The sequence below is a fragment of the Geotrypetes seraphini genome, chromosome 7, assembly GCF_902459505.1.
Source record: "Geotrypetes seraphini chromosome 7, aGeoSer1.1, whole genome shotgun sequence".
NCBI classification, from domain to species: Eukaryota; Metazoa; Chordata; class Amphibia; order Gymnophiona; family Dermophiidae; genus Geotrypetes; species Geotrypetes seraphini.
In genome coordinates this window covers 11,788,596-11,802,227 of record NC_047090.1, presented here as the reverse complement: position 1 = coordinate 11,802,227, position 13,632 = coordinate 11,788,596, and the positions used below count along the sequence as shown (strand labels likewise).

At 42.8% G+C, this 13,632-nt stretch overlaps 1 protein-coding gene across 1 annotated transcript in view; it reads left to right on the top strand.

Annotated features, from left to right (window-relative positions):
* ANKS1B (ankyrin repeat and sterile alpha motif domain containing 1B) overlaps positions 1 to 13,632 on the top strand; it is a 178,056-nt gene that overhangs the window by 37,364 nt on the left and 127,060 nt on the right. Inside the window, exons 8-13 of the mRNA XM_033951762.1 lie at positions 709 to 863; positions 1,664 to 1,807; positions 6,713 to 6,878; positions 8,996 to 9,169; positions 9,571 to 9,707; positions 13,380 to 13,560. Of these exons, the coding sequence (XP_033807653.1) occupies positions 709 to 863; positions 1,664 to 1,807; positions 6,713 to 6,878; positions 8,996 to 9,169; positions 9,571 to 9,707; positions 13,380 to 13,560 (957 nt within the window). The remainder of the gene's footprint in view (positions 1 to 708; positions 864 to 1,663; positions 1,808 to 6,712; positions 6,879 to 8,995; positions 9,170 to 9,570; positions 9,708 to 13,379; positions 13,561 to 13,632) is intronic.

Sequence of the window (13,632 nt, the reverse complement as noted above, 5' to 3'; positions counted from 1 at the left end):
TGAGTCCAGGTAAAAGTTGCTCAATTCAAGTAAATGAATTCATGTAACTTTCTGGTTTGGGGGTTTAATTGCCTAGAATTTATGGTATTAGGCTGCGATTATATTCAAGTTTCAAGTTTATTAGGATTTTATATACCGCCTATCAAGGTTATCTAAGCGGTTTTACAATCAGGTACTCAAGCATTTTCCCTATCTGTCCCGGTGGGCTCACAATCTATCTAACGTACCTGGGGCTACGGAGGTGAAATCAGTGTTCCCTTTAAGCTGAGCTGGAGTCCTCCAGCTGCATTGCTGTCAGTAGGGGATGGTGCTTCAATATTTTGTTTCCAATTGTTAGAGACAGACAGGTTCCCTGGAGTTCCGCAGAGCTTGCCTGTCCTTTGATAGTGAAACAGCACCCCCTGCTGTCAGTACTGTAAGTGGAGGACTCCTGCTCAGAGGTAGCCTAATGATTAGTGCAGTGAGAACCAGGTTCTGCTCCTTGTGACTTTGGGCAAGTCACTTAACCTTCCATTGCCCCACGTACAAAATCTTAGATTGTGAGCCCAGAGAAAAGTACTTGCGTAGAATGCATGTAAACGGCTTTGGTTGCACGTCAGAGAGTATATCAAAGCTGTTTAATACATAAAATATTACACTTTTATTGAAACTTTTATGATAATGTTGCTTGAAAACTAATTGCTGAACTTTGATTATTATTATTTAAAGATGACCCTGTGACTGGAAAGCTGTCAAGGCTCTTACATGAAATTAAACTTTGTCAAGAAAAAGATTATTCATTTGAAGATCTCTGCCGTTCAATCCATTCCCTTGATAGTCTGGATGAGGAACTTGATAGAGAGGAAGTCCTGGAATGTACTAAAGTGAGTAATATCCTGTCGTATGAAGAGATGTTGTCATTCCCTTATCCCTTATATACTATAGGGAGATAATATGCTCTATACTGCACTTCTTATGTACTATAGAGAGATCCTGTGCCCTAAACTGCACCTATCCCTTATGTCCTGTAGGGGGATGATAAGCCTCATATTGTACCCATCCATTATGTAGTATATGGAGATGATATGCCCTATAATGTACCTATCCCTTATGTACCATAGGCAGATGACATGCTCTGCACTGTTCATATCGTTTATGTACTATAGGGGGATATCATGCCATATATGTCATCTTTTTATTATGAATTATAAGATGATATGTCCTGTATTGCAGTGGTTCCCAACCCTGTCCTGGGGGACCCTCAGCCAGTTGGGTTTTCAAGATATCCCTAATAAATATGCATGAGAGAGATTTGCATACCTTCCATTATATGCAAATCTCTTTCATGCATATTTATTAGGGATATCTTGAAACCCCAACTGGCTGAGGGTCCCCCCAGGACAGGGTTGGGAACCACTGCTGTATTGCATCCATCTGTTATATACTATAGGGAGAGCTATTAATTTTGAAAGGATTCTGGTCATTATTTGCTTTTGTATGGCTAACTGTATGATTGCCTTTTGTAGAGTTTATTTTAAAAAGCATCTCAATGCGGGAGGAATTTACATGCATGAATGACATAGTATCGCACATGTAACCTGCTCCCTGCTAGCTCGGAGAGAACCAGCTCTGGATAGTATCTGGGACCGTTTCACAGTTACTGACACTGTTCTTTTTCTCATAGACACTGTCATCAACCCCCAGTTTGTCCACAAATCAAGATGATGAAGATGATCCAAATGAAACAGGCTGTGGTCCCACGGGATTTTGGGAGGCTTTAACACCCTGTAATGGCTGCAGGAACCTTGGATTCCCGAATCTTACACAGGTTTTACTTTTCCTTGATGTAAATTTAATCTGTGGTTTCTTCCGTCACTTATCCATCGCTAGCTGAAGTGTGGGTCTGTAGTTTGTTGGGTGGAGAATGTCTGTGTTCCCCTCCTCTAGGCTTGAAGAGGACTTTGTGGTTTGTAAGAGCCACGTATTCAAACATTTACTCAGTGGGAAGAGAAATGGTTAGTTTCAGCCAGTGGTCTTCAGGAGAATTTTCAACTCTAGGCTCTAGGCTGGGGAGATCCCTGCAAGATAATGGAGGAAAGACTCATATGGTAATTGGTGACAAATATCAACGAGGATGGGTGGAACGTGAGTGGTTTGGGATCACCACTCAAGACTCTTGGAAATCATACGGCTCACATTGCAAACCAAAAGAGCAGTGGAAGTTCTCTTTGCATTTGTAGGGTAATTCAGGAATTCAAAAGTGGGGTGAGCTTGAGAGGACAAAGTTCTGAGTTCTGAGAACTCCTTTAGACTCTAGGAAATGGTAAAAGTATTGCTACAGGGGAAGGATGGAAGGGGAAGAAATTATAGGCTATACAATCAAGCATTCTGAGAGTAAACCCAGGGCTACAAGCTTTCATTTCAAACTCAAATGAACTCAATTGTGAGTTGTCTTTCTTTGCCCTACATCGCATTCACTCAATCGAACTATTCCTGCCTATTGAACTTCTCACAATCCTCATTTTGTTGTTGACATTTCTTGTCTTGGTCACTGCAATGCTCTCTATAATGGTCTCCCACTTAGTTCACACAAATGCCTTCAACTCATTCAGAGCAGTGCTGTCAAACTTCTCTCCAATGCCCATCATTTGGATCATGTCTCCCTCTTGTGTCCCACAGATCCCTTATTAATGAATGAACACTGGCTTCCTTCTATAGCTCAACTTAAATGCAAGATTCTGGCCCTAGTACACAGACATCCCTCTTATCTCCCTATGGGCAAGTTCACACTCTTCACTCATCCCCCTCCCTTTTGCACCTTCACCTCAACAGCACTGCAAAATAACCATATAACAGAAGTATGAGGTCTCTGATCCCAATCCTCCTTCGCTGTCTTTCTTCTCTCTCTTCCCTTCCTTCTGTGTGATGATTGTAGCTTTCTTGTCTTCTTGATGTCTCGACTGTTCATGTCTTGTTGCGCATTACTGTACTGCTTTGTGGTGCTGATGGCAGTATATGAAACATCTGTCAGTGTTTTTGGCTTTATGCTTGGATATTCCAGTGCCAGACCATGGTTGTATGTGGCTGGTTAAAATGTATAGGGCAAGAGTTCTCAATGTAGTGGAAGAGACTTCCATGTCATCCAAAAAGTAGAAATACCAAAATAGTCTCTACTAAAAATAGAACTGAAGAGATAAGACACCTCATGGGTCTAAAAACCTCCACTAGTAAACAAACTGAGCAAGACTCTGAATTTGACCCTATGTAGAGAGTTCATTATGAAGTTCAAATGGTTCACTTAAAGTAGACTTCACTGTCAACTTCAACCTGATTTCATGCAAAGACTTAACTTCTTGAAAACTTCCAGTGTCTCAAATTCTCAAATCAAAAGTTTGACAGTAGGCCAAATTTTCATGGCAACAAATAGCCACTAATCCATATCAGCTGAAGATTTACCAACAAGGGCCTCTGTTCTGCTACTGCTTCAGGAGAACCACTCTACCAAAAAATATAACAAACCACTCTTTAGATGCGGTAAGCTCTGCCTCACAATGATTTCTCTGATTTTGCCCCATTCATCTCGTGCTTGTTTTTGTTGGTTAAAACGTACGTAATTAGATGCAACATTCAGCACTTAAGATGAACGACATAAAGCAGAACTGTGTCTTATGTAGTCCTATTGATGCCGTCACCTTATGTGGTTAAGAATATTGCCACTGAACCATATAAGTGCTTTGTGGTTGGTGCTGTTTGAATGCTGCTGAAGAGCAGAAGCGATTTGAATATGAACCCTTAAGTAAATAATATAAACAAATTCGACAGTTGGAACACCTGGTCCATAAAGATCATCAGACCTTTGCTAGAAGGCCATTCTGATGGTTCCACAGGTGGATCTCAACACACTCTCCTCCGAAAAGAAGGAGCCCCACAACCAAAGGCCCTCCTGGACCTACCGTACGTCTCTGCTGTCAGATTGGCTGCTGCGACCTCCAGTGGCGGGTCTTGTGAGATTGGAGCCTGCAAAGGCAGAAGCAAGTGTCTCAATTTGCCGCTGGGCCTGGGGTCTCCTTCTGTTTGAGGGGGAGGAAGGGGCTTCTGTTCAGGGGAGAGTTGCAGCACAAAGTTTCTGTTTCAGCTGAAAATGCACCAGCATTTGCAGCCAAAACTAAAGCAAAGCTAAATACAGATTTTGGAGCAGTTTTAGGCCAAAACAGAAATTTGGGTGGCCTGGTTAGTTATAAAGAATATGGGGACAGGAACCGCAGGCTCTTATGACAGATGTGGAGAGTGGTTTGCTATCCCCACTTCATTTACACTTGAAAGTTTGCTTGGGGGCAGTATGATAAGAACATAAGAATAGCCTTACTGGGTCAGACCAATGGTCCATTAAGCCCAGTAGCCCGTTCTCACGGTGGTCAATCCAGGTCACTAGTACCTGGCCAAAACCCAAGGTGTAGCAATATTCCATGCTACCGATACAGGGCAAGCAGTGACTTCTACCGTGTCTTTCTCAATAACAGACTATGGACTTTTTCTCCAGGAACTTGTCCAAACCTTTCTTAAAACCAGCTACGCTATCCGCTCTTACCACACCCTCTGGCAAAGCGTTCCAGAGCTTAAAAATTTCCTCCAATTAGTTTTAAAAGTATTTCCTTGCAGTTTCATTGAGTGAAAAATCGATCCATTTGTACCCGTTCTACTCCACTCAGGATTTTGTAGACTTCAATCATATCTCCCCTCAGCCGTCTCTTTTCCAAGCTGAAGAGCCCTAACTATTTTAGTCTTTCCTCATACGAGAGGAGTTCCATCCCCTTTACCATCTTGGTCGCTCTTCTTTGAACCTTTTCTAGCGCCGCTATATCTTTCTTGAGATAAGGAGACCAGAACTGAACGCAATACTCAAGGTGAAGTCACACCATGGAGCGATACAGGGGCATTATAACATTCTTAGTCTTGTTAACCATCCCCTTTTTTTTAATAATTCCTAGCATCATGTTTGCTTTTTTAGCTGCCGCCACACATTGGGTGGAAGGTTTCATCGTATTAGCTACGATGACACCCAGATACTTTTCTTGGGCGCTAAACCCCAAGGTAGACCCTAGCATCTGGTAACTGTGATTCAGGTTATTCTTCCCAAAGTGCATCACTTTGCATTTGTCCACATTAAAGTTCATCTGCCTTTTGGACACCCAGTCTTCCAGTTTCCTAAGGTCCGCCTGCAATTTTTCACAATCCGCATGTGTTTTAACAACTTTGAACAGTTTAGTGTCATCTGCAAATTTAATTACCTCACTCGTCGTTCCAATTTCCAGATCATTTATAAATAAGTTAAATAGGAGCCTCTCGTGAGGAACTTTATCAAAAGCTTTCTGAAAATCTAGATACACTATATCAACTGGCTCCCCTTTATCCACATGTTTAGTCACACCTTCAAAGAAGTCAAGCAAATTGGTGAGGCAAGATCTCCCTCGGCTGAACCCATGCTGACTAATCACGTTTGTCTAAATGTTTCACGATTTTATTTTTTATAATCGTTTCTACCATTTTGCCGGGCACCGAAGTGAGGCTTTTTTTTTTAAATTCTTTATTCATTTTCACTTCAATTAACAAGTATACAATATGATATCTTATACTATACAAAATCACTTGTACATTCTTAACCATAAATCTTAAATACTTTAAATTACCCCCCATCCCATCCTCCCAGTCCTCCCTATATCAATAAAATTCATTCATATATGTATTATATCCCTTCTTATTATAAAATTTCAAGTATTTAAAGGTGTCTAATCATTTGAATATTCAATCAATGGCCCCCATATCTTTCTAAACCTTTCATAATTCCCATTCTGTAAAGCAAGAACTCTTTCCATCTTATACATATAACATACTGAACTCCACCAAAAGGTATAATTGAGTCTTGTATAGTCTTTCCAATTCCTAGTGATGTGTTGAATGGCAACTCCTGTCAATATTAATAGTAATTTATTGTTAGACATTGAAATTTGACTTTTAAACGAAGTGAGGCTTACCAGTCTGTAATTTCCCGGACCTCCTCTGGAGCCCTTTTTAAAAATAAGCGTAACATTGGCCACCCTCTAATCTTCAGGTACTATAGACGATTTTAGCGACTCATATCCTAGTTCTGGCATTTGTAAACATCCAGTGGGTCCATGGTACGAGGTGAGTTTTTTCCCAGTCTTTCCCTCAGGATGGTCTGAGAAGAGATACTGGTTTCTAGCCAGTTATAGAGAAAGCATTCAGGTTTCTTTGGTTTTCTCTGATGATCTGTGTAAAGTGATGTTTCTGTTAGAGGATTAGAGCTCCTGAATGTTGCTGGAAGAAGAGAGTAGTTCTTGTATTTATTCATTCAATTTTCTATACCGTTCTCCCAGGGGAGCTCAGAACGGTTTACATGAGTTTATTCGGGTCCTCAAGCATTTCTCCCTGTCTGTCCCAGCAGGCTCACAATCTATCTAATGTACCTGGGGCAATGGGGGGGGATTAAGTGACTTGCCCTGGGTCACAAGGAGCAGGGTGGGTTTGAACCCACAACCTCAGGGTGCTGAGGCTGTAGCTTTAACCACTGCGCCACACTTTTCATTTCGAGAGTTAATGGGTTTCTTGTTTCACCTTCAGCAAAGTATTGTGTTTGCTGTATTAGTGATGATGAGCTTTTAAACATTATTCTCTTAAAACAAGAATGAAAACTTTTTTTATTTCTGCTGTTCAGGAGTTGGACACATGGAGGAAGCGTCTAGCAGTAGGGACGACATCTCCAGGATCCCTGGAAACCTTCCCTGTTGAAACTGACCAGCGCGTGAGTGATCTGATGGCTCTGGCAGTCACGCAGAAACCCTGCTCATTAGAAATAGAAAGATCATCCTTCCTAGGAGGAGGTAAACACTGGCTCGTTTGTTCACCTTTACACATTACTTCTGGCAGCACTAATGTGGCCACTGACAAATTTGATCATTACCAGTGAATTTTTTGAGCTGGTGTGAGATTTCTCTCATCTTTGCAATACACTTTGAAGGATCTCTACATGCTTACCATGACCATTTAATGCGAGACCACGGGGCAAAGTGTAAGCCATTGTTTGCTAGGTGGGCACAAAGTGAAGCTATGCATTTGTCATTTATTCTAAATAAAGGCTTTTAATCGACTCATATAATTTAAAATAAACTGGAGAAAATATTTCTTCACTTAAACATGCAATTAAACTCTGGAATTTGTTGCCAGAGAATGTGTTGAAAACAGTTAGCACAGCAGGGTTTAAAAAGGTTTGGATACCTTCCTAAAAGAAAAGGTCATAAGCCATTATTAAGATGGACTTGGGAAAATGCACTGCTTATTTCTAGGATAAGCAACCTAAGATATGTTTTACTCTTTAGGATCTTGTTAGGTATTTGTGGCCTGAGTTAACCACCAACAGGATATTGGGTTTTTATGAACCTTCATTCTGTCCTAGTATGGCAACTCTTATGCTCTTAAGAGTGAAACACTGGATCAACAGAGGCAGTGAGAGAGATTCCAGACCGGGGAGGGGAGGGGGGAGGGTGTCAAGGTTGGGGGAGCAGGAGGAAGGATAGAGAATCTGGATGTGGAGGGACAGAGACACAGAAGAGAGGCTGGAGGTGGAGCACAGGGACATAGATGCAGAGGGGCAATATTGGACACAAGGGGAGGGACAGAGACACAGGAGGGTATGATGGAGACACATAGGACAGATGCTGAACATGGATGGGGAATAAGGACAGGGATATAGGGAACATGTTGGAGAAGACAGAGAGAGATGCACAGGAAAGGTGGATGGTGGATATATAAATGCCAAAAAGGCAGGAAACTTCCGTGTCAGCTCGTCGCTATCCTTTAGTAGAAGTTTTGCACAGATTTCCGTCACAGTCCTCGTACAGTCTTTAAATGGTTCAACCTCAGGGATCCCTTTAAATCATAGATTACAGCTTTTGGTGTGTGGCAGCCACTTTACTCAGAGAACCACGGACTGCTTTCATTTCTGCTGTTAGCGTTGACATTTGCTCCTCCGTGGTTGCCATGCAGGTCCCCAGATCACTAGCCTCTGCTTTAATATCTGCCAGGGTTGCCTGCTAGTGCTGCCCGGCTCACCGAGTCAAATCGATTTACCAATTCGCTTCGGTTAATCGAATCGTTGTCCGAAAAAAATTGGACTCACTGATTCAGTGACCCCCACCAGTGAGACCTGACATACCTCCAGGCCCAGGTAAAGCAGCAGCAGTGGCCGGCCTTGAAGAGGCAGCACTGTGACCGGGTCCTCTACCGCGTCATCAGTGATGTCACTCATCGTCTTCAGAATTGGAATGTGGCAGCGCCATCTTTTTCTTCTCTGACCCCAATCCTCCTGACTCCAACTTCTGTTTATTACCCAGTTCAGGAGCAAAATGGTATTTTTCCAACTTTTTCCGGCTGGCCATATCTCAACTTTAAATCTACTCAGTGTTGTTAGAGAGAATGAGCTGCCCTGACAGAGTTCCCGGCTAAAGCGGCCATTCTAAGTTCAAGTTTCAAGTCTATTTTTGACTTATTGAATCGTTTAATTTAATTTGCTAAGCGATTTACAGATAAAAAACAGATAGATACATCAGATTAATTATAAAAGGATACATAGGTTTGACACACTATCATACAAAATAATAAATAATGTCATACAAACTAACAGATACACGGGGGAAGAAAGGGTAGAACTACAATCGTATATATAAAAGAGAACATAAATGGTAAAAACAACAGGTAGGGTAGATATTGGGGGAATATAAAGATAAAAAAGGAAAAAAATGTAATAATAATCGTTAATTAAGCTTATAAATTAAACGCATCTTTAAAAAGGAAACTCTTCAAAATGCCTTTAAACTGTTTCAGATCATTTTCTTCTCTAAGATACTGGGGCAAGTTGTTCCATAATTGTGGGGCTATTACAGAAAAAACATCAGGACACTGTGATGTATCGTCCTCTGACTTAATATTTATTTTATTTTAGCTGATAGTAGCAGTTCACAGCGAGTTCCATTCAGATACTCTAAGGGCCTCTTTTTCAAAGCCGCAGTAGTGAGTCCTGGCGCAGCAAATGCGATGCAGCCCACAGGAACTGAATGTGCTGTGCCACGTTTGCCCCCCAGGAATCACTGCTGTGGCTTTGTGAAAGAGGACCTTGGTGTGAATATTCAGCAGTACTGACTGGACTCATTTGATCTCACCCGTTCAGAACTTTTGACGCATGTAGTGTATTTTTCTATTGAAGGCCTTTTTATTTTGATGTTTTGTGCACAATAAATTTGATTAGAAGTTGCTACAGACATCTCCCTTGCCTTTACTTTGTGGCACTTTTACATGTTAAGGCAAGGTTTCCTCTGTTCTTTTCTTGTTTTGCTCTCTAAGGTGCCACCAGCCTTTGTCATTTAAGCCGCCCAGTTTGTCATAATGTACTCAGGGTACATGAACCAGAGGCGAAATTAATCTCTCAGCTCATAAAAGCTAGTAATGGCTATTTGATTGTGTAGAAATGAATGCAAGGAGAATATGCAGAAGAGTAAAAGATGCATGTTTTGCTCACAGAAAGATCAGCTCACCTGGAAATGACTATGACCAAAGCCTGTCACCGTGGAAATAGCTGGGCGAGTCTCACACCTGACTGTTCCCCTCCATCACCAGACACAGCACTGAATAATATTGTGAAAGTGATTCGACCACAGGTCAGTCCTGCACGATTTCATTATGGTTGCTGTATTTTGTAGAAGGGTAATAGAATGGTCACGTTTAAAAAAACTCTGAAAACGGGACGTTCCTTATCCCTTTTGTAGACTGATTCTGTCACGCGTGTTTTCCTGTGGGATCCGGCCAGTGTTTGGTGAAATAGGAAGAGAAGAAAGAAAGAGAAGTGAGATACAAAATTCACCAAGTCAGGTCCTGGATAATTGGTGACTCTGTGGTTCTTATCATGCCCTGGTGGTTGTTAAAGAAAATTTGGGGGTTAGAGAGGGAGGGAAGACAGACATTCAGGTGCAGAGATTTTACTAAAATGAGCATCTGTACAAATATTGCAAAATCATACTAGGCTGACCCTGTGTTTTCAATTTTAGGCCATTTCTCGTGAGCAGCATTGAATATTCAGCTCTAACCGGCCATTGGCATAAAGATTATGCAATTGTATCCATGTGCTAACCTTGCCCAGTCAGTGTTGAATATTGGGGATCCGCCCCTAAAACACCCCTGGAATCCCCTGAGCTGGCTGTCTCACAGTTACACACTGACTGAGAATATTTGAAGGAAATAACCACCTCTCTCCCGCTGAATATTTGTGGATTAGCTGGCTGTGATTTAACTGATTAAGTTGTTTTGAATATCGACCCTATAGTTTCCAAAACGGGATCATGGGTAAAACATGTCTTAGCTGTGTGAATCGGTTGACAAAAGACTGCCCTCTCACTGCATGTGTCCGTTTACCCATTTTCAGCATGGGGCTATTCGGGTCTCCCTGCAGGAAATGCAGGTGACAAACTTTTCACTAGAGAATGACACAGGGACAAATTTTTCCCTGTTCCCCGCGGGAACTCATTTTCCCCGTCCTGCCCCATTCCTGCAAGCTCCGTCCTCATCTGCACAAGCCTCAAAAACTTTAAAATCATAAGTGCGGTTAAGGCAGAGCTTGCAGAAATGGGGACAGCGACAAAACTCGCGGGGATGTGACAGGGAAACTGAGTTCCTGCAGGGACAAGACAAAGAGAGAGAGAGGATAGTGACAACAGAGAAAGAAAGAGTGGAGAGAACACAGGAGGAGGCTTAGAAGAGACAGCAGACAGGGAAGGGTGATCGAGAGTCCAGAAAGGAGCAAAAGCACATCTACCTAGGGTTACCATATGGCTCCAGAAAAAAAGAAGAGGACGGATTGAGACATCTGGATTTTACTTCCATTGAAAGCAATGGACGTAAGGAGGTCAGACTGAAACACCCAGGTTTTGCTTCCATTGAAAGCAAAACCCGGATGTCTCAATCCGCCCTCTTTTTTTCTGGAGCCATATGGCAACCCTAGTTTCAAGTTTCAATTTATTTGATATACCACAAATACAACCACAATTAGTGTAAGCGATCTACAATAATATATTATTAAAAAAAAAATAAAAAGGTTGGGGAAGGGAAAGAGTGGAACGAAAGAGAGAGAGATGTCAGAATTGAGCCTCGTGGGAGGTGGACTGCCTATCCTTGCTTACCGGATATTCTCCTGAAAGTGAAGGCTTCTCCCAGGGCTGGTATACAGATATTAGGCCCCTATGACTTGGCTTCTCTTCCCCCATAGATGTATAAAGTAAATAATGAGGAAATTCCTAAAAATCTGGTTAAATAGGATATTTGAGAAGTGCCCTCCCTCCCCCCCCTCCTCTTTTCGGACCCTCAGAAATTGTTGTTCAACTGTCTAAAGGGTTCTCCCTTTAAGCATCATTTAATGCAAAGTTTAAATTAGTTTGGTTTTTAAACGATTGTAAATTATGTCAGGTTTTTGGATCCTCATAAGGAGCAGTTGAAGACAGTTGTCAAATTAGCAGGTGAAACCAGCTGAGATCAAAAGTAGTGCTTACTCTTCTGTAATTGTAAGGTGGGACTACTGGTTATTTTCAATGGCATGGCCACAGGGGGGCCTTGGAGGCCCCCTCCAGAAATGCAGCACCCCTTTAAATGGCTGACAGGGATGCCGAAGCTGTGCCAGCGAGGTCTCAAGCCACTCCCTTCCTCCAGGCACTGCTTTTTTTTACGCACCACCGCCGGGACTTCGCACACCTTAACTTCGTGAACTGAGCATGCGCCAGAGGTCCTGGCAGCGACCGAAGACACGCCACCGGCTTCTCAGTTAAAGAATCAGTGCCAGGAGGAGGGCAGCGACTCGGGAACTGGTTGGCAGGGCTTCGGCATCCCTGCCAGCAAATATATCTTTAGAACACATGCGTGGGTGAGGGTGGGGAAAATGTCTTGACCCCTCAATCCAAAACTGGAGGGCTGGCCACTGACTTGTGCAATTTTCTTACATGTCCCGTTTTATACAATGAATTCTAGTTACTAATGACTAGGGTTAACAGCGAAACATAACAGTAGCTCACACTGATAACGTCCCCTCCTTAATTAAACAAGAAATATCCCTAGAAATGGAAATCACTACTATACATAATAAAAGTGAGCCAAGTATAGGACAATCAACCATTGTGACATCACTGATGAGATTTATTTATTTGAAAAACATAGCCCACCTAAGTGGGTTCCATAAAAGACAAATCTCTTATTGGTGGAATGAAGCTTTATGACCTCACAATCTCAGCTCTGGTTCCCAGAGACTGAAGCTCTTCACACCAAGGGGGTTGTTAAGACATGTTATTTTGCCAGTGTCTGGTGCTGTTGTAACACAGGTCCCATTATTACTAATAACTGGGGTTTGACCCATGTTGATAACTTCTCCCTTAAGTGTCTTAATTCCACATCTGCACTAGAGCAGCTGCTCCCACGACGGAGACCAGTTTGATGTTTTCCTACCCGCATCTTCTAGATTGGTGGTTCTCGAGCCAGTCTTCAGGGCTAAGCTCCGGTTTTCTGGATATGCGCAATGAATATGGATGAGATAGATTTGCATGCACTGTCTTGTTCACATTCGTCGTGGACATAGGCGTCGGAATGGGGGAAGCCACAGAGGCCATGGCCTCTCCAAAAATTGGCAGTTGCTGGTTGGTGCCCACCCTCTCCCGGTGTTGTATTTTAAATCTTTGGCCTTCCCCAGAAGCCTTCATTCTACTTCCAAGGGCAGGCATGCTCATTGACGCTGCTTGGCTGCTGCCCTGAAGATTTAAAGTACAACGCTGGGAGGAGGTAGGTGGTGGAATAGGGAGCGGGTGATGGGTTGTGCCGAGGACTCTGCTGGGGCTAGGGCAGAGCTCCTGGTCCCCTCCCAAACCAACAGTGTTACTCTGCCTATGTTTGCGGAACACTGGGAACTAGTTGACTGAGGCCTGGATTGAGAACCTCTGTTTTAGATCAGTGGCTAAAACCAGTCTTTCCATTAGTGTCACCTGATCAGCAATTAATGATCCAGTCTGACTTAAAGCTTCAATGACAGAAACACAGACAGTGCTCCAGTGTTTGAAACTGACTTGGTGCTGGAACCGGATCAGTTCTCCCAGAGTTTCAGTGGCTCGCTTCTCCCACATTCGAAACTGGATTAACACTCCCCTAAGTAAAAGTGGACTGGTCATTCTGCATTTAGCTTACATTTTTTGTAGTGTTGGTCTGGCTACTGCATTCAGCTGCTCCTCCCGGGGTCTGAACTCCGACATAATAAGTAAGTAAGCTTTCATGATTTTATTTTTAGTTCGAATAATTTTTCTCAGCCCAAGCAACGAGTATCTTTACAGTCGTCCTCCGAGGGGCAACGGATGAACCAGAGTCAGGAATTCTCTGAGGTCAGCTCGTCAATGGGATACGGCAGCATCACCTCCAACAGCCCCTTCTGTCTCACGAAGCATTCCCTGGGCTCAGTGGACTTCACCGTAGAAGACAACGCCCTCACAGGTAAGAGTGAAGAAGTAGCCTCATGGCTGGTGCAGCAGACTGAGATCTTGGGGAACTATGGAATAATGAAAA